The following is a 20,809-nucleotide window of genomic DNA, read 5'->3' on the forward strand; positions in this document are numbered from 1 at the left end:
AAGCACAAGTCTTAGCGAGGTTGTCGCCAGAGGGTGGCCCTCGTCCAGAGCCGCACGCAGAGGCGGCTCCGTGGGGGCACTTGAGAACATTCGCTTCCTCCTTCCTGGGTCCTCTCTCGACGGCTGTGCCTCCTGTCCTCCATGCTCATGGGGAGTAGAGGGACAGGGCTGGGTCACCCTTGTTTGAGGAGAAAGTTGAGGCCTGGGCTACGATTCACTCACAGTTCTTTGATTTCCGCTCCCTCCTGGTAGAGGGCGTGGTGCAAACCGAGCCAGGGAGCAGGTGGGCTGCGAAGGGCCTGTGGAGTGTGTGTGTGTGTGTGTGTGTGTGTGTGTGTGAGCGGGGGTGGGGGGAAACGACTCTGGGAGGCTCTTGTCTCCAGCTGTCCCCCACACCTGGAGCTCTGTCCAGCTTCCATGGTACTGGACCTCAGCATGGCTTCCACCCCGTGCGGTGGGAACCTTCTGCACCCCGCCTCTGAGGCCTCAGCAACCCACCTCGGGTGAGAATCCAGGGGCACAGAGGAAGGAAGGAGCAGAGGTGAGTCGTGCCCGTTGTCTGTGCAGGTGACTCTGAGGCAGGGCTCGGCACAGCCTCCCCCTCCCTTCTCCTCACCCTCAAACATGGAGGCCAGGTAAGTGTTTGCTCAGCTGCTATGAGAGTTGCCTAGGAAATGAGCTCCTGGCAGCCAGGATTCCAGGAGGTGTGCGGGGACCACAGCTAAGACTAACGAACGAGGGAGACACGGCTTCCCACGGAGGGGGTCACTGCCAACAGACACACGGCAGATGAGGTCAGACGTGGGCACAGTCACCTGTGAGCAGAAGGGGCTTCCAGGCCCCTGCAAGGTCTGGGTGACTCCTAAATGGATAGCATTAGCACACCCAGAGGGAGAACCTGTCAGTCAGAGACGGGTAGGTGAGAGCAAGAAACTAAGAATGAGCTTTTGGGGGCAAATTTTAGAAATAATAGTAATATTGCGATCTGTCGAGCACTTGGCCATGCTCCCAGCTCTGGGCTGTGGACCCTCATCTCACACAAGGCTCAACATCCCTATTAAATGCCACTGTCTGGACATTTACGTGAGTAATTAGTACAGCCCAGGAAGCGTCCTAAGCACTGGCGATGTGGGGTTAGGAGGGACCTCTGGGGCAGATGGCCAGGATTCCTATCCCACCTGGACACCCACCAGCTTGAACTCTGGGGCAAGTTACAACTTTGAGCCACGGCTTTCTCCTAGTTGGGGGAAGTATCATCGCCTATGTGCTGTGGGGTGTGTAAAGATAACATGGATTCTCTCAAGTCAAGGATAAGAGAGCTCCTAGCTGCCAGGCTATACTTGGCAGAGGCAAGCTGTGATGATGATGGTGGCCATCAGGATGAAGCTGGACATGGGCCTGTCAGGAGGCCAGGCACAGAACACCTCTGGATGAGCCCAGGGCAAGCCAGGTGCCCACTTAGTGGTACTGCACCTTTGAGCGTGAGGCCTAGCTTGAACATCCTCTTGTGTAAAATGAACTGTGCTAATGTTAGATGATAAAATACACACAAAAGTGCTTATCACAGTGCTTGGCACATAGTAAGTGCTCAATAAACGCTAAATGTCACAGATATAGCAGAATTAAAATAATAAATTAACCCAAGGAAAGGCCACCTGGTAACGTCTCTTGGCAGGCAGCCAGTCAGTCTCACTTGGCGCCACTTCTACCTGGCCTTGTTCACATTTCTGCACTCACTCAAGAATTTACAGAGCTGCCATTGTGTGCCTGGGAAAACGGGAATGGGGGTTGGCCAGATGCCTTCCTGCACAGCACCGAATAAACCGGCTTGTCGTTCTTACAGGAACACCGTGCAACACCCTCCCTGCCAGGGTGGCACGTGTGTCCCTGAAAACATAGTCAGCGAGCACAGTAGAGATGAGAATTCTGCAGGTTGACGAGGCCAGAAACGTGCCCTAGTCTCGTGGTTGAGGTCAGTGTTGGCTAAGGTGTCCCGTTCCCAATATGCCTGTCAATCTGGAACTTCACCTACACCAGTGGCTTCAGTGTCCCTCAAATGTGCCCCACGGTGTCTCATGACATTTGACCCCGGCTCATGACATTTGACCCACCAATCTTCAAGCTTAATCTCAACTTGCAGCTCTTCCAGAGACTTGTCCCACCTGGCCACAGCGGGTCATCTGTTGATAGACTGAACTCCTGTATCTTTTATCTCTGCATCTGTGATGGCCATCCTCACAAAATAGCAGCAGCACACACAGGTGGCGTGTAAACCTCCAGAGGACAGGACCCTGCCTCTCCTGTCCACTGTTCCAGTGCCCAGAACAGTGCATGGCCATCGCAGACATGAAGGGATGCTCATGGGAAGAAGAATGTTCCGGGCACTGCTAGGTGCTTTCCAAGGTCTCAGTGAGGGAAGAAATAGAAGGATCCCCATTTCACAGATTCTGCAAGTGAGGGATGTCAAGTTCAAGGCCAAGTCGATGCTGAGTAAGGAGCATTTACCACGGTGTCGTGCCCTGACAGAACCCCCCTGAGTTGAAATATGGAAAGTGGAAAATGCATTCGCTGCAGCTGACCTCCTGGATGTCACGGCGTAGCCACACAGCACACTGAGGGGTGCCGGTGGTCCCCCTTCTAACTGTGGGGCTGCAACTCCTGGCACCCACAGCCTCTGGGGAGAGAAGCAGACTGCACATCGCTATTCAGATCAAAGTTCAAAACGTGCCACAAGGTTTCTACTGACTGCTTATTGCTTTTGCATCTTCCTAAAGTTAAAAAAATGCACACAGAACCCTTGCAGGTCAGGGGCCATTTGTATAGAGCTTTCCGTTCAGGGAGTGAAGATGTCCAATGGTTCCTTGCAGTTAGCCAGGCTGTTTGGAAGGTGGCGGGGAGTTTCCGAGGGCAGGCACTGGGGCCTGGCGAAGGGTCCAATACGAAGTGCTGCCCACAGGCTGTTCCGTGGAGACTAGCCGTGGAGCACTGACCACGAGAGGCTGTTATCAGCTCCTGGGTTAAGTGAGGACGGGCGCATCGGAACTGCCCCAAGTCACATTCCTGGCCAGCGTAGAGGACCTGGGTTCAAATGCAGGTCCGTATGACTTTGACCATGCCCGCTGAACTTCACTGGACACTTCTGTAAACCGAGTGCAAGCAGTGTGTCTACGAGCTCATTGTTAGCAGAAATAGGAGAAGGCGTGGAAGAGAGATTTTAGTGAAATTCTGCAGCTATGTCCCTGAATAGAGCTGATTTCATTATTTTCCGATTGAACTGTTTGTTTTTGCTGAAATATTAGCTGGTTGCTAGGCAACTGCTCAGAGAGCTACGATGCTGAACTTTTTTTGGAAACCAGGGAGGACCTCAAGAAGGGTGACATGAGCAAGTGTCTGGGGGTGCAGGCAGCCAGAGGGCTGCTGGTGAGCCTGCTCAGAGTCCTGGGGCTTGAGAGCGGTCCGGCCCCTTCTGTGGTGTGTGCTGCACACCACCTCCTGGCCATAACACTGACCTGTCTGGGGCCTGCTTTGGTCACCTGCAGAAATATCCACTGCATAGAGAAGTGTGAAGAGACGGGATGGAAACAAAGCTACTGGCAGAGTGGCCCATGGTCGAGGCTCAATGCATTGTAACTGTCATTTTTATTAGTAGTATTTTCACAGAATTTGGGTACAGCATTTTGTCAGATATCAAAGCTGAAGAAGTCAGTCAATCAGGGGTTCTGCTGGCCTCGCTGGGTTCCATGGCTAACAGCATCCCTAACTTCCTCCCAGTCAGAGATATAACGCGGGTGTCAAGGTCTATCCACTGATAATGTATGGATCAGGAATAAGTCCTTCCTGATCACTAGAAAAAATTCTCCCCAAGCCAATGGCAAATTGGTACAGTTGCCTTCGTAGGAAATGGACAGTGCATGCTTATTTAGGGATTCTGATAGAATTATGTCCTTTACTGTTTTTTAAAATTCAGTGCCCAGGGAATGTCGAGGTCAGAGGGTATAGATGGGTGGCCTGGAGAAGTCGGGATATTCCGTGCGGCATGGAGCCAAGTTTGGTCTGGTCAAGCAGCATTAAAACTTATTTTTAAAAAGTTGCTAATATTAAAAATCTTATATGGAAACGCAGATTCCCAGCTCCTCTGCAGGACCTCCTAACTTTAGTCCTGCTCCCCGAGAGCAGGAATTCCATCCTGGGAGTGGGGAGACGTGGGCCTAGGATCTCTCTGCTGAGTTGCGCTCAGTATTCTCGGGCAAGGTCTGCTTAGACAATAATTGAATTCTAGGAACAATTTGCAGTATTTCAAACCCCCTGGGGGGAACCACAGGCATCTGTGATAAGGTGACCAAACAAAAACCTCCAGAGACTCTGCATTAAGCAAAAATGTTAATTAATGGGCAACATTAATTATTTCACATTGAGTAAGATGTCGATCATCATTTACGGTCTTGGATCAGGAAAACACAAGGAGCCGACATAAATCGTCTGCTCGTGTGAACTGGTTTTAAACACATGATGAAGTAAAGTCATAAAATTGCCCTCAGAGAGAGTAGAGACCACAGCATTTAACAATGGGGCCAGGTCACTTTCAACTCATCCGAGTGAAGGCTTCCAGTGCTTCTAAAGAAGAGCCCAGAAGGTGACGATGGGCAGGGTCCTGTCCTAAAAGCCTCTCTTTGATGGGTCCAGGCGGGGAGACGGGAGGAACCACACTTTCCCTATCTATCAGTTACTTCCAGAGCATGTCAACTCTGAAATCTGCGTTTCAAAAGCTGCAGGAATAGAGCTGACCACATGGGGGCACCCTCAACCCACACAATGGGATTCAGAGCCCCCATTGGAGCCGGAGCTGGGGAAAGGTTCCATTTCTTAAGAGCCTGGTGGAGTCAGGAGTCCTGGTTCACAGAGCTCTGTGCTCCAGCACCTACCTGCCTCCAGGTTGTCAGAGTGTTGCTCATGCTACTGTTCTCAGCAAGGCCGGAAGGGGCTCCTCCCTGCTCAGAAGAGGGGTGTATACTATGGATCCCCAACGTGCCCCTGGAAGGAAACCTAATCCAGGAGATGTACAGAGGACATGGCTGCCTTTCCTTGCTCTCGAGAGAGCAGGGCAGGGAGTCTGCTCACGTCAAACTCAGGCTTTGGCTGAAGTAGCAAAGGTTTAAAGAATGTTGGAGTCCTTTTAAGAGAGAGGCAGAAAGAGAGATAGTAAGGGATTGGGAGGGTCAGAGAGAGAGAGAGACAGAGATAGATGGAAGGAAGGCAGGTCAGAGAAAAAGAAAGAAAGAAATCAGATCCTGCCCTATTTTGGACGGTCAGAAACCCTGGAGCAGCCAGATAAATACAAAGCAACATGGCCTGCAAACCTGGAATCTGGTAGACCCTGGTTCAAATCCTGACGAAGGCCCTCTGGACGTGAGCAGCCCATTTTGCTCCCCTGAGCCTCACTGCTACCCCTGGAAAATGGGGTAGGTATGCATGCTCTTGGATCCAGCTGATAAGAAATGCAGACCACCTCCTTTTCCCCGGGAGCCAAGCAAGCGCTCCCCTGGCAGTGGAGATAACTCATTCTAAACAATAACAGCAGAAAGAGGAAGATTCTTTAAAATGGTTGTTGGCACATCTCTACCTTGTGAATGGAACCTCGGGCCATGTGAATTCTAGTCTCTTTCAATTCATGCTGTTTATTATTCTCTGATAAATGCCACTCCCCACACAGCCAAGCAGCCCTCCATCCGGGCTTTCTCCAGATGCTGGATGCTTGCCCCTCCAAGTGGGGACAGTTGGGAAAGGACCCTGGAGAGCCAGAGACAGCCTTGAGGTAATTAGGTGCATGACTCCAGGGTCCGCCAGTCTCAATGCTGACCCCAGCTCCCCCTTCACTCCTGTGTCCCCCTGGGCCAGTGGCTTAGCCTAGTTCCTCCAATCTCCCCTTTGGTAAAGGAAGATGGCGGAGCTACCTGTGGCAAGGCCGGTGGGGGGATGAGAGCCTACTTGTCAGGTGCTCCGACAGCTTCTGGCACACAGCAAGCACTTCAATAGATGTTAGGCATCATTATCACTGAGATTTGTTTTAAAGAATAGGCAGTGATCTTTTTAGAACGGTTACGTGAAGGCTGTCTGATCCAAAATTGGAAGAGGGACAGTGTGTTTTCATAGATGCTATAGAAAGAGCATTAGACTGGGAGACAGGATGCTTCCTAGACCAAACGAACACTTCATTATGCAAACCAGGGCTCTGGTCTGTTCCTCGGGACGGTTGCCTACTGCGTCTCCCACACCTGGCAGGCAGGCGCTCTGCCTCTGGGTGGGCTAGGCAGGTCGTGTCCCCTTTCTTGGCCTCAGATGCCAAGAACAGAAAACCCTGGACGAGACCAGGATCCTAAGGGGCGTCTCTTCGTGCTCCGCGTGGCCCGCGAGCCTTCCAGCTCCGTGGGCGGGGAGCAGCTGGGCTCAGCAGGCACTCACCTGAGGTACTCATAGAGCCCGTACATGGGTAGGAAGTCGATGTCAGACAGGAACATGTAGGGGGTGCTGATGTGCTTCATGGCCACGTTGCGCAGGAGGTTCACAGGGTAGAACTGGCCCTCCTTGTACACGATGTGGTAGCCCACGTTGCGGCGGCTCATGAGCACCTCGGAGCCCTGGGCGTAGCGGAGGAACTGCTGGGCCTCGGCGTCCGACAGGTAGAGGGCCAGACTGATGGGCCCCTCCCAGTGCTTACAGATGGCCTCCAGCATCTGGAGCCTGGAAAAGAGAGGAAGGTGGGCTGTGAGGACCTGGCCTGTCCCTGAATCATCTGCCAGGCCTCCCGTGGGCCTCTACCTCCAATCACTGCAAATCCACGTCGGTCTCGGAAGACTCCTCACTCAGTTATTTTACCCATAAAATAGACATGAAAACATTGGCCACGCTGGTTCTCGTCTCTGACTCGCGCTGAACACGTGATGGCAAAAGTCGCCCTGGCACTGTAAGCCTCAACTCTCCTTTCAATGGTGCTGTGGTTTGGATGTGGCTTGCCCCCAAACCTGCCTGGGCTGGAAGCTGGGCTTCCAATGTGGTAGTTAGTGTTCAGGTGCGGGGTCGTCAGGAGGGGGCCCCATTGGAGGTGGCCAGGTCACGGGGTACGCCCTTGGAAGGGATTCACGTAGTTCTCCTGGATCCTGGGTGAGTTCCCATGAAAGTGGGTTGTTTTAAATGACAGTTATCCTGAGCCCTGGACCCTCACTGTGGGGGTGCTCCCTCTTCTGCCTGGAACTATTTTCCTTCCTGCTTCTCAGCCATGTTGTGCTGTGTAGTCGAGGGGGACCCTCACCAGAGGCTGACCAGATGAGGCCTCCCAACCTTGGACTTGACTGGTATCCTCTCAAACTGTGAGTTAAATAAACCTTTTAAAAAAAAAATTAAATTTGTTCTAATTAGTTGTACATGACAGTAGAATGCATTTATATATTTTTATACATAAATGGAGTGTAATTTCTCATTTTTCTGACTGTACAGATTGTAGGATGACATCAGTCATGCAGTCATATATGTATGTGAGGTAATAATGTCTGAAACTTCTTCTTTATAACTATCCAGTCTCAGGTGTTTTGTTATAGCAACAGAAAACAGACTAATGCAAAGGGGTGGGAGGTGTATATGACTGTAGATAATGATCTGAAGATCCTCTTTCTGCTCAAACTCCTATACCTCTCCTCTCTCAGCACAGAAGAAAAACAGTTCTACTGATTGAAAACAGTGAACAGTCACAAATTTAGACAAACTGAGGGCACTCACTGATAAGGAGCACGGAAACCAACAGTGAGAGCATGAGAAATAAGTGCAGTTAAAGAAGTATTCCCACACACCAGGCACCTTCCAGAATTCTTCCAGCAACCTTGAGGATGGCTATTCTCCCCAGTCTCCTAATAAAGGACTTGAGGCTCCAGTGTAGATTCTTGGAACTATCAACCAGATGTGTGAGACAAGCCTCAATGGGGCTTGAAGTGGCTGCTAAAAAATAATACTGGGTGTTTGCAAAGGGAACAGAAGGACATGTGAGTGTTGGGAATTGAGTCACCTCGGGTAAAGTCTTCACTGTTCAGAGTGCTTATTGCCCGAGGGACCCAGCCAAGTTCACACGGATGCTTAAAAGCACTGAGCCAAGGGAAGCGGGGAAGAGCAGAGGCCAGAGAAAAACAGAAGGTGCTTCTCACAGGGAGCATTCTGGGAAACGGCTTGAAAAGAAATCTATGAGGATTTTTCTTTTTCTTTTTTTCTTCTCAAAGGCATCAGAAGTGCCTGGTACACAAAATCTATGGTTTAACGAAACGGCAAAAGCCAATTTCAATTTTTCCCCCTTTCCAGCAAGAGGGACATGACCAGTAGTCTTCTGGTCAGGATGTCCACTTTATTCAGATGATTACCAAGAAAGAGACTGCATGTATTTCCATGCTTCTAAACAAAAGAAAATGGGCACCTCTCTCTCCTGTCAATGGCTCTCTCTTTGGACCGCCAGAGTTTTCTCTCAGTAATTCTGTGAATTGCTATTGCTCAGATTGGCTCCCTTTTCCAATATGGAAGATTGAGATATTCACCAGAGTAAAACGCCCTCCATTGCTCACCCTTGATAGTGTGCACTAACCACACTGACCTGAGTCACTTTGTAAAGGTAACCTTCTGCGGGATGCCTCAGCTTGCTGAACTTGCCCTTGAGCCTCCACGGTAGGGCCCTGTTCTCTCCTGGGCTCTGAGGATCTGGGAGTTTGAATGGTCCCATGCCTCAGTTTCCTCTTGGGTACACTGTGGGCTCTACTTCCTAGGAGAGCTATTTGCACCAATCTTTTGTGAGCCGGAGAGCGAAGGGCAGGAACCGCTTCCTGAACGCAGACTGTGGGCCTGCGTGGGGGCAGGAGGTGCGTGTGCCAGGGCCCGGGGAGAGGACAGCTTTGCTCTGGATTCTTCTACTCACTCGGGTCTGACTCTCTTTTCCGAGCCGGTGGCAGCCCCACCTGGCACAGCCCTTCTGCCAGGCTCTGCTAAGAGTTCAGAACGAGAACGGAGGAAGACACTGAAGGTTCCCAGCAGCGAGGTGCTGTTGACGGGGAAAGTAAGACACGAGCGAGACGGGAAAGGTGCCAGGTGTCGTCCCGTGGAGCCTCAGCCAGAAGCGCGCGGGAACCAGGAACAACCCGCGGGTCTCCTGATCCGCCAGCCCTCTCCAACCTTTTCTCCCTAAGACCCAAACTTCTGCCAGGACCTGAGCGACAGGGACAGCCCGAGGTTCCCAACAAGGCCGACGTGGAAGATGTGGTAACAATCCCTCGGTGCCCCCTCCTCCTGCTTGAGGTGCCAGCCACACTGTGGCGCCCATCGGTTTTGATATTCATCGGAACTCCACAGGATGGAGACCCGCTCGCTGTTTCGCAGTCGAGGAGGTGAAGCCATGTCTTCCTGGTCGCGCGTCAGTCAGGAGGAGGAGACTGGTGGGGGTCCTCCTGACCTCAGAGGCCAGGTCATTATTCAGTACGAATGAGTGTTAGGCTGAGGACAGGGTCCCCAAATCTCTGCCCCTCATTGCCTGTTTCTCCCCCAAAAGAGTGCCCTCCTTCCTTGATGTCCACTTCTGTCCATTGCTTCCTCCTTCCCGGGCCCTCTGGGGGGCTGCCTCCGAGGCCCAGCGCCCTCCTGCTCCTCCCGGGCTGTGCCTCTCCATTTCTGCTCTGGGAGGGGTGCCTCTGCAGCTCCTCCTGTGCGAAGCTCTGCGCGCATCTTTCTTTGGTCTCCTAGACAGGAAGACAGAGTGCCCAGCACAGCGAGGACAGAGCCCGTGCCGGGTATTGCAGGAGACAGAGATCAATTCCGAAACCACAGAACTGTACATTTGGAAAGAATCTTTGAGATCTTTCTTTCTTTCCTTTTTTTTTTTGGTCTGGACCATTTTCATGATGGAAGAGGAAAGAGATGAGTTTCACAGAGGGGCTGGGACTTGCTCAAGAGAACAGGAGGAGTCGATGGATTAGTGAACTCTAGAATCCAGAAGGGCTGACTCTGTGCCCAGTTCCTTTCTACTTCCCCTGCTGCTTCCTGCTGGGGAGGGGAAGGCCAAGTCTCAGGTTGTCTGGCGGGTCTGGAGCAGGCCGGGGTTACTCTGGGGAGTCCTGCTGAGATAGGAAGCTGCACAGAGGCAGTCCTTAGTTTACTAACTAGCAGGCAGCGAGCAACGTAATGGCCAGGGTTGGACGGAGTTCCAGAGCGTCAGTCTCTGCTGGAACGGGCCACTCTCACCCGACCAGCTGGCCCAGGCCCCTCAGGTACGCTGCCGCAAGGAGGCTGCCTGGGACATGATCGCAGCTGGCACCTGTGGGTTTGGGGTCAGACCGTCCTGGATTTGACCTCTGAGCTGTGTCAGTACACCTGGGCAAGAGGCACACTTTAAGCTTCAGTTGGAAAGAACAGCTGCAAATCATTCTTCTCTCTCTATTCCCACCCCTTGGGAAGACTCTCCCACACTGATCCTAGCCTGGCCCCAAGTAGCTCGCTTTGGCCTGGGAGACATTAGCAAACATTACATTAGCAGAGGCTTTAAAACACGCTGTACAGCAGGGTTTGCTCCTTTGGAAATTTTGTGACTATCCCCATGCAAACAAGCCCCTGCCACCTTGCTAGATGATGGGCCATATGTCCAGGTATCCCCACCAACCTAGCTAATGGCCAGACAACCTGCAGAAGACCTACTCAGGTGATAGCAGACACCTGAATGGGCTGAGCTAAGCACAAGCCAAGCTGCCCAGTCGCAGAATCCTGAGTTCATTATGGTGGTAGTCTTAAGCTGCTAAGACAGGATCCCTTGTTAAGCAGCAATGGATAACTGATACAATAGCTAACTGGATTTGAATCTTAAATGAGATGCTGTATAAAGGCACCTGGCTCTGCAGCTAGACATACAGCAGGTACTCAGCAAATGACAGCTACAATCTCCTCTTGGGGTTCCATTTCTGCCTTGCAAACACGCATTCACCCGACAAACACTTATCATCTCCAATGTACCTGGGTGCGAGATAGACAAGGTTCCTGCACTTCTGGGTCTTGTGTTCCAGAAGGAGGAGGAGACAATAAGCAAAGCAAATGCAGTTCAATTCAGATGGAACTAAGAGAGGCACCAGAACAGGGAGGCAGGACGGAGGGGCTGTGCGGGCTGGCTTGGGGAGGCCCTCTCCAGGTGAAATTTGACATCTAGAGCTATGTGCGTCTATTGGTGTCTAACTCAAATTTCTATGTTGCAGCCTAACCCCAAGGTGATGGCATTAGGGGGTGAGACCTTGGGGGAAGTGATTAAGTTCCTAACACCCTTATAACAGAGGTCCCAGAGGGTACCGTGCCCTTTCCACCACTTGAGAACAGAGTTGAAGACACAGCCATCCACGTGCCAGAAGCGGGCCCTCAGCAGACTGTGAATCTGCCAGCACCATGACCTTGAACTTGCCAGCCTCCAGAACTGTGGGAAACATGTGTCTGAAGTTTTCTTATTGCAGGCAGGATGGCCTAAGACAGTCTGGGGGTGAGCTGCCCAAGAACAGACCTGCAGCAGAAATGGGTCTAGCTCAGTCAAGCAAGAAGCAGGACCACTGGGGACACAGTGTGTGGGGGTCAGGAGCAGGCGTCTGGCTGTGGCCTCGAAGGCCACCTGGCAGTGGGCACACTATTGTAAATGCAATGGACAATCACCCGAGGACTTTAGTGGTGGGACTGGATTTATGTGTTTCAAAGGGTACTCTGACTATCACAAGGAGAATTACTTTTTACTCCCCAGAAAAGGGCTGGTGCTTTTCAAACGCTGGCCTGATTAGGGGTTAATTTAAAAAGACTCCTCACCACTGGGGAGTCTGATTCAGGAGGTCCGGGTGGAACTCAAGAACTTGCATTTCTGGTCTCTCTTTCCTGTTTTCAGAAAGCAGAGAGGAAATCCACCAGTCAGATGGTGCCTGCAAGTGGTTAGCTCTTCAACATCTCTGACAACAGGACACCAGAGAACAAGTGTCTCCCTGGCCAGGTAGCAGAGGACAGATGCCCTCGCCACTGAGTGACTGAAGGAGACGCAGGCCTGCTGGCACCAGGGCCATGGTGAGTGACACTCATTCGTTCTGAGCAGAATTCTGCAGGGAGATGGCCTGGGGCCGGCCTGTCGACTCACCTGATTTATTGTGGCATTCACGTAGGGCTGCTTCTGACTGGATGGTTTACAAACACACCCGAAGTGTTTGCCAAATTAAAAATCAATCCAACAGGCACCAGTCAGTGTGCTGTACTGTAATTGGTCATGCGGCCCAGAATGGAGGAGTCTGGAGAGATTTCTGCCATTTGCATTTGCATGACTGTGGTGCTGTGTTAGAATTTCTGAGTGTGTCTTGCTCAGTGTCTGTCATGGAGACCTTGGGGCCTCTGAAGTACTGCCTGGATGGCAATACTTGTCACCACGCATTGGGGGTGGCATGCATCTGCTATGCTTGGGGTATGTGGACTTTGGGAAGGGAGGCTCCTGTGCTCAGTGCTTGCTGCAGACGAACATGGGACCAGGGCTTTCTTTGAATGGCTGCCAGAAAGGTCCTGCTGGGGTCACCGGTGGCCCAGGCCAGGTGGGTGCTTCCCTTTGGCTCTGGAAGGAGAGGCTTGGTTTTCCTGGTATTATTCTACTGATAATAAGTGTGTAAAAAGGATGAGTCTGGGTTGTTAACTGATGCATTTTCCTTCTACTGGTTTGTGAATCCCAGATAGCAAGGTCTTCAGGCAGCACAAGAGGCCAAGACACAGGAGGAAAGGGAAACTAAAAATCGTTCATGCTGACTACTTACTGGACATTTAACATCCTCCTCTTTTATAGTATCCACACAACAATCCCTGAGCTCGACAGTACCATCGCCACTTCACAAAGTGAGGTTCAAGAAGGCAAGTACCTGAGCAAGTCCACACAGCCGGGATGTGGTACAGCTGGACTCTGAGTCCAGGTCTTTCCTGTTTTCTTTTCCTCCCTCTCCCATGTGCCTCTGTAAGGATGCACAGGTCCCCGTGATATTTATCTGACGCCAGGGGCTTTTAGACTTTTTCATTTAATCCTAACCAGGACCCTGGGAGGTGCGGATTTTTAACCTGTCTTACAGGAGAACACAGAGACCCAAAGATACTGAGTCAGGATCATCAGCTGAGGACAGAAGGAGCAGGTGGAACGTGAATCAGAGTTCCTGGTCCCTAGGTCTAGCGCCTTTTTGACCCAGCACCAGATTTTGGTCACTAGTGCCGTCACCATTGAGGCAAGGATGTCAGGGCCAAGTACTGGGTCTGCATTCTCGTTTGACCTTCACAACAACCTTAGAGATGATTATAATAAAGATGTCACTATCATTCCCAGATCAGGGAGGAGGAAACAGAGGCTTAGATGAAGTGACTTTGTCCAAAGGTCAAATTCAAAAAGTGGCAGAGTCGTGACACACCCAGCGTCTGACACCAGGGATCAGTCTCCTGCACAGCAGGGCCTCTTTTTACTCAGATTAGAAAGTATGTCCAGTATCTTTGGTGGCCACAGGTCACTATTCTTGACTTAGAATGTTTTGCCGTTAATCCAAATGCTTCATTAGGAGGTGTGGATGGGACAGAGGAGAGCCCACGATGCTGGGAGAGATGGGAACTGGGCTCATGCAGAGTCCCTAAATGGTGTAGGCTGAAGTATCTGAGCCTTAGGTACGCGGGGTCTGGGGACCTGAAGCCGTCTGACTGTCATCTGGCACTCACATGGGGGGGGTCAGATCTTCTGCTCATTGCTAGACGTGTGGAGGAGGAGGAAACACAGGCACGGAGACAGGGTTGGTGTGGCCCGGTGATTGGCTGATGGGCTGAGGGCTAGGGAGGTTGGACGGCCAATCTGAAGGGTGGGTGAGAACCAACGGACGTGAGGAGTCTGGGCGTGACTCTGGGTCACTGGTCTAGGTCAGGTGCCTGTGCCTGAGGCCTGGAAGCCTCCTCTGCTTTCCCCACTGCCCACCTGGTTGAGCTCCTGGCCCTTCCTCTCTCCTGCTCTCTGAGCACCAACCACACAGCGCCATGTGCTCCCCGCGTCCTGTCCTGGGATGTGCTGGGAGCTCCTCCTTGGAGATCCTGCCTTGCTTCCTTCTGTCTCCTCTACTCTCAGTCCGCCCACCCCCAGCTCAGCTCAGGCGACACCCTCCCTCTGACACATGCCCTGTGTCTTCCTTTCTCCATCCCTGGTGGGAGAGGGCTCTTCCTTTAGGCTTTGTGGCACCTGCCAGTGCCTCCCCTGCCTCCTGCCTGGCACTCAGAACTCAGGACTCTGTCTCAGAGGACCTGTTTACCTGTCCACAGTTGGTGGGACTCGAGGAGGGCCTCTGAGATTCCCACCACCTGGTGGACGCACCCTGTCAAACCCCCGCCCCATGGGCATGGGCAGGACCCAGGAATATGAGGGACAGATTCTCAGCTGGCGGAAGTTTCTGGAGCTAAGAAGGACCTTGTCAATAGCCAGCAAGGAGAAAGGAACCTCAGTCCTAGAACTAGACTCTGCCAAAATGTGGATGAGCTTAGAAGTGGCTGCCCACTCCCGTAGGACCCCCGCTAGTCCTGGCTAACATCTTGACTTCAGTCCTAAGACCCTGAGCAGAGGACCCTGTTGATGTGCCCCCAGCCTCCTGACCCCTGACTGTTTTCTTAAGCTTCTACACATGTGGTAACTTCTTTCATGACAATAGGAAACAAATATCCTGCCTGAGTCCTAAGGACCAGGGACGGGGTCTTCATACAGATATTCCCAGCCCCAGAAGCCTGCCTGGCACACAATAGTGAGACCCTCATATGGGCTGCATGACTGCATGGATTTAGAGATGAGAAAACAGGCCAGGGGAAGGGAAGCCCTGGCCCCTACTCAGAGCTGCATAGTTCTGAGTGAGTGACCGTGGGCTTCAGATCCACTCACCTCCCGGCATCCAAAGAGACGTTTTAAAAAATATAAATTAGATCACATGATGGATGGCATGAATTTCTTCAATAACTTCTTACTACACTTTAAATAAAATCCAAATATCTTAAGAACACCCAGAGTTCTGTGATCTTGTCCCATGACACTTTCTTCAGTCCCTTGAAGCTTCGGCCACCTTGGTCTTCTGTCAGGCTTTTGAGTGTGCAGAATCCTTCCCTCCACAGGGTCTTTGCACGTGCTCGGTTATCTGTCTGGAGGGCTCTTCTTTCAGCAATGCAGGTACTAAGTCTTTCCATGTCCCTACAGAAACTTCTGCTCCTCAGAGAGATGCTCCCTGACATATTGCCTAAATTCCACCACCTGCCATTGGTATTATCTGTCCCAGTTCCTGCAAAGCACTTACTGCAATTATAGTTTTGTTACTATGTAGATCCCTCGCCCTCCTGTACACCATAAGCATAAATCAAACAACACCAAGGGCTCACCCCCACAGATTCCTAAGTAAGGGGCTGCCTTGGTGCCTGGACGTGAATTTGCTTTAAAAGCTCCCATGTGGTTCAGTTTGTCCCTGACCAAGCTTGACAGGTGGCACATCAGACTGCGCATTGCACAGGGCGGGGCTCAGTCAGCACTGCTGGCAACGCTGGATGGACGTCTGTCGCATCGGTCCACTCACACGGGAAGGGCCCCTGGGCTCCAGCCTGCGAGTCTCCCCTCTTCTCCTGTGACAGTCTGAGCAGGCTCTACCTCTGAAGAATCAGCCCCCACCCACTACCCTCAGCCAATAGCAGCAGCGGCAACGAGCAGGGCCTGGTCTGCGGCAGGTGGGGCCAGACATCCCCCGGCCCGCTTGCCCTGAGCCCCGAGGCCATCTCCCGCTTGGCCATACCTGTCCATGGAGAGCTGGGCGACCAGAGTGACGTCGGTGCCGTCGGCGGCTGGCTCGTACTCGTAGTGCAGGAAGTAGAGGTGCGTGCGGTGCACGGTGAAGCGCTCTCGCCGGAACTCGTAGCACAGGTCGTCCTCGTCCAGCTCCGACAGCTGCTTCTGGAGCTGCAAGGCAGGAGGGCACGGGCTCGGGGACGGGAACAAACGCCCCCGGCGCCGCGAGCGGCCAGGGTGCTCGCCTCTCAGAGTGATCACGCAAGGGGGACCTCGGCGCTGGGTCGGCAGAGGCAGGAGGAGCTCCGTCTCCCCAGAGATCGGATCTAATTTCAAGGAGGGGGTCACGAGGGGCAGGAGCCTCCCCGCCTGAGGGGTGAGCCCCTCCTAGCTAGGAGATGCGGTGGTGCTAGGGGCAAACGTATAACCCGCCACTAATTCCCTACAAACTAGGTGACCCAGCAGAACAACCCAGATGATATGGAGAGAAAGGCCAAAGAAGAGAAGGACCCAAAGAGGAAGGACCTCCACGCGACCTGACGCTTTTCTTTCCCTAGGGCTACAGATTTCAATCTTCAGGCCAAATATTGCAAACCAAACCAAACAAATATCTAAAAAATACCCTCTCTTTTCCTTTGATTTTACCTGTGTTTAATCAACATGAAGACACTTTCCTCTCTCTCTCTCTCTTCCCCCTAACTCTGAAATTCTCACTTCGTTAACCTGCTTGCTGCCGTCTTCGGTTCTATTCCCTCCCACCTGGACTGGTGCAGACAGCAGACTGGCCCACTCCCCAGGAGCTGGGGGTGCTCCTGAGATATGCAGATGCAGCTGCCCAGCCTGCACCCTCCCCCTGTGCCCCAGATCAACCAAGAACCACAGGATGATGGCGCCCGGATTACAGGTGAACACCTGGAATTTCAAAGTTAAACAACTGGGTACAAAGCTCATCTCCAGTGATAGGAATGGGATCCACAGATGTGGAGTGCTGGAGAGCAAGGCTTGGGAAAGCCAGAAATGATCCACATCACAAGGGCAGGAGGTTACCTGTGTGCACACATTTGGGAACACTCGGCAAGCTGTAGGCTAAGAACGGCGGAGCCTGTAGCATGCAGTTGTATTTCAACATAATTGACTTCTATAAAACAATAATCTGCCAAAGGTTACACCATTGGTTCCCAAATTTCTTCTGTGACATTAGCCCTGTCAATCACCTGAGAGCATAGAGTTGAATATAGACTGAATTTTATATGCCTAGAGTTATCAACCTGGCTGGCAGGAATAGAAGGAACAGAATGTTTTTCCAAGGAGACGTATTTTTTTTTTTTTAAATCTCAAAACCAGCACATCATAATCAGCAGGAAAATACATGACTTGCTTCCTAACGGCTTTTTTTTTTTTCAAGAAGGTAAAAGGATATTTATTGTCTTACAAATATGGACTACATATGATAGCAATTGTAATGGGAAAAAATACTACAAAATTACCAAACAAGAAATCAGCAATGGGCAGTTTGGATTATTTTCTGATGAAGTGACATTTTTTAAAAATTTTTAATTTTTATTATTTTATTTAGCTTTTAGTTTTTTACAGACTGCATTTTGATTCATTGTACACGAACGGGATACATCATTTCATTTCTATAGTTGTACACAATGTAGATTCATACTATTCGAGTAATCATACATGTACATAGGGTAATGATGTCTGTCTCAGTCCACCATTTTTCATACCCTGCTCCTTCTCATTTCCTTCTACATAACTAAAGTTCCCCCATTCTTCTCTCACTCAACCCCCCCACCCCCATTATATATATCATTCTCCCCTTATCAGGGAAAACATTTGGCCTTTGGTTTTTTGGGCTTGGCTTATTTCACTTAGCTTGATATTCTCCAATTCCATCCATTTATTTGCAAATGCCATAATATTCTTCTTTATGGCTGAATAGTATTCCATTCCGTACGGCTTTCTATCAGTTAAGACCAGTGCCTTGACTGACCATGCGATGACATTATTTCTTCAGAGGTGTGCTGTGGTGGGTGATTCTACTAATTGCTCTAATTGTTTCCTTCCCCGGAAGCATCCTACCCTTTGCAGTGGTGCTTACAAGAGAGACTGAGTCCATTTCCCTGGCCCTGGAATGTGGGCTGGATCTGGGACGGGCCTTTCCTGGAGAATTCGAGGGCATCAAAGCCATCCCTTCCTGAGGCGAGCCTTCAAGAGAAATGCTCACGATTCTTGCACGTCTACCACCGCCACGAGGAAAGCTCACAACCAGCCTAGACGAGGCTGTTGCGAGCTGGCGGAGAGGCCGTGTAGGGCAGACTCTCCTCGGCTGCCCCACTCACATTTCTTGGGCCAGTGAGGTTTTCTGGGGTTCGAGGAACAGAGAACCCATAAGGTGTCATTAGCATTTTGTGAGCGGCCCTTTTATACTGTGGGGTCTGTAACCACCATCAGCGGACAGCTGCCCTCCTGAGTCTTTTGAGGTCGCAGGCTTGTACCCTCTCCGGATGGCCTCGTACAACCCCAAATGCGGCCCGTTATTTCTCAGTGTTCCTTGGGGAATCTGTTGAGATCCAGTGATCTCTGTGATATTTTAGGCTGTCTTTAAATTCTTTTTACCTATTAAAAGGCTGCAATCAGGGATATCCTGCAACTTTTCAAGCCAAGTGGATGTCCTCGCCCTCTGAAGATTCCTATTACGCTAATTATTTAATTACTATGAGACCAGGAGCTGCAATTCTCATCCCAGCTGAGATCCTGTGAGCCAACTGACCCCTCTGATATGCAGGTCGAAACCCTGATCTCCTCGGGACACTTGCAGCTTTCTCTGCCCATCACCCCCACATATGCAGTTCTCCTACCAGTGATCCTTCCTGTGTTTCCAAACCTGCCTTCCCCTCCACGTCTCTGTGCCTTCTTCCCTGTCATGTTCTTCCCTCGCTGCTGGCCCTCCTTCCCCGCAGCCTGCTCTTCTACACCTAGGGACCTTCTGTTTACCGTTGAAGATTTAGCAGGTGATGCACCTTCTCTGTGAGACCATTGCTGGCTCTGCCTGATTCTGCAGATCCTTCTTCTCTGTGCACCGGGAACAGTTCCTCCATGACTCCATGGAAGCGTTTGTCAACTTGAACTGCAATTATTTGAGGGCAGCTACCCTGGAGGGACGGTGACACTTCACTCTTGGAAGTGTCCACACCCTCGTGTTGCATGCATGCCCAGTCTGCAGAGGAGGAGACTGCGATCACCGGGAAGACCCATCCTTCCGGTGTCCTGCCGTGTCCTCTAATTATGTGCACAGAAAGTGCATCGCTAACCCCATTATTTGCCTGATGTTTGCAGGTCAAGGGTCTGTGATGGCTGAAAAGATTCTGGAGACCAGACGACAGGCGCCAGGTTCTGCTCTGCTCGGGGAGCCGGGAGCGTGTGCCTTCTCATTCTCTTCAAACCCACCAGTGAGGCACTCAAGTCGCCATGATGGTGGGGAAGGCAGTTTCAGATTCCCAAGGTCACTAGGGAGGTCACAGCTGCTCCCTGCCCCTCCCAGACCATGCTCCTTTCAAGGAAAGATGCTCACCAGGCCTCAGATGAAGACGCAGATGCAGGCTAAGGTGAGTGGTTCTGTCCTTCCCTATCCTGCCTGGACCACTGCAGGCGGGCGGGTGTTATCAACCCCACCCAGCCTCAAGTTCCTCGGCTGCACAAGGTGGGTGGCGAGGGTAACCAGCAGGGGATGGTGAAAGCTGCTGTGTACAAAGAGCACAGTGTTTGGAGTAAAAGGAGTGACTCATTAGATGTCACCTGTTATCACAGTTATTAGTACACTCTTAGGAAAGGGGACACCTGGGCCTCTGAAGACACCTGAAGGAGACTGTATGGCCAGGGCCTGGGGGTGCAGGAAGGCAGGGGCTGGCTGAGTGGGGTGGCCCTTCTGATTCATGCAGAGCAGGCAGTGTGGCCAAGCCTGTCTCCTTGAGGAACTCAAACGTGACGGGGAACTTAACCGCGGATATCCTCCCTGCCTCACCCACACCGCCGAAGAGCAAAGATCATCATTCCCATGCGGAAAATAAACCTCTGCACAAAGCTTTGTGGGTGGGGCTGATTGTTTTTCCTTCCCTTGGTTTTGCTTTGTGTTCTTAATGTGTTTACAAAGGTCCGTGGCTTCCAGTTCCGCAAACACAAGAGTGGGAACGTGTGTGGCTGTGTGCCTGGAGCGCGGGCGGGCACGTCGCAGAGAGGGGGCTTTTGCTGACCTGTTTCAAATAAGTAGATTACCTCAGTGTGGGAAGAACATCAGTCACACACACACACACACACACACACACACACACACACACTGTCCATCGGGAAAAAGACACTCCAAAGTAAGTGGGTGCCAGAACTATTTTCTAAAGAGCAGTCGTGCAGGGAGCTCAGGTCAGGGCTGAACCGGACTCATCTCTGAATCCCCTGAGCCCAGAACATCTGGAGCACCCCGTGACGTCAGCAGCCTGTTGGATGTGCTCAGTCCCTGCAGGGGAAGAAAGGGGCGGCGGCCAAGGCAGATGTCATCCTGGGCTTTGGTAAAATATTTATCACTATCGTGGTTCTCACCCGGACTCAGCAGATCTGGACAGAACACCTACTATGTGCTCGGTGCAGTGCTGATGTTCTCTGGTGATCTGTTCCATTAATTTAGTCCTTCAGCACACACTTCTTACACAAAGGAGAAAACTGAGTCTCAGTCCTTGGACCCCAAACCACAGACATCTCACAGCACACCTCCTTCTTTCTCAGACAGATGTGAGAATCAGAGAGGCAGAAGGTACAGTGTTCTGTGAAGAAGGAAGGCCATAAAAATGTCTATGCATTATGGTCCCCAAACAGACAAATGCAAACTGGCAAAAAATGCTACAAAATAGATCAAAGGGACATTACAAGGTTAACGAAGATTTTCCTGAGGGATGGATTGAAAGATGAGTTTTA

At 51.4% G+C, this 20,809-nt stretch overlaps 1 protein-coding gene across 6 annotated transcripts in view; it reads right to left on the reverse strand.

Annotated features, from left to right (window-relative positions):
* The window catches only part of Large1 (LARGE xylosyl- and glucuronyltransferase 1), a 494,157-nt gene that overhangs the window by 17,989 nt on the left and 455,359 nt on the right, over positions 1-20,809 (reverse strand). For all 6 annotated transcript variants that reach the window (XM_047549176.1, XM_047549171.1, XM_047549173.1 and 3 more), the window contains exons 11-12: positions 15,846-16,009; positions 6,460-6,738 (exon numbers count right to left, since the gene is read on the reverse strand). In XM_047549176.1, coding sequence (XP_047405132.1) covers positions 6,460-6,738; positions 15,846-16,009 — 443 coding nt within the window. The remainder of the gene's footprint in view (positions 1-6,459; positions 6,739-15,845; positions 16,010-20,809) is intronic.

This window comes from Sciurus carolinensis, chromosome 4 (assembly GCF_902686445.1).
Source record: "Sciurus carolinensis chromosome 4, mSciCar1.2, whole genome shotgun sequence".
NCBI lineage: Eukaryota > Metazoa > Chordata > Mammalia > Rodentia > Sciuridae > Sciurus > Sciurus carolinensis.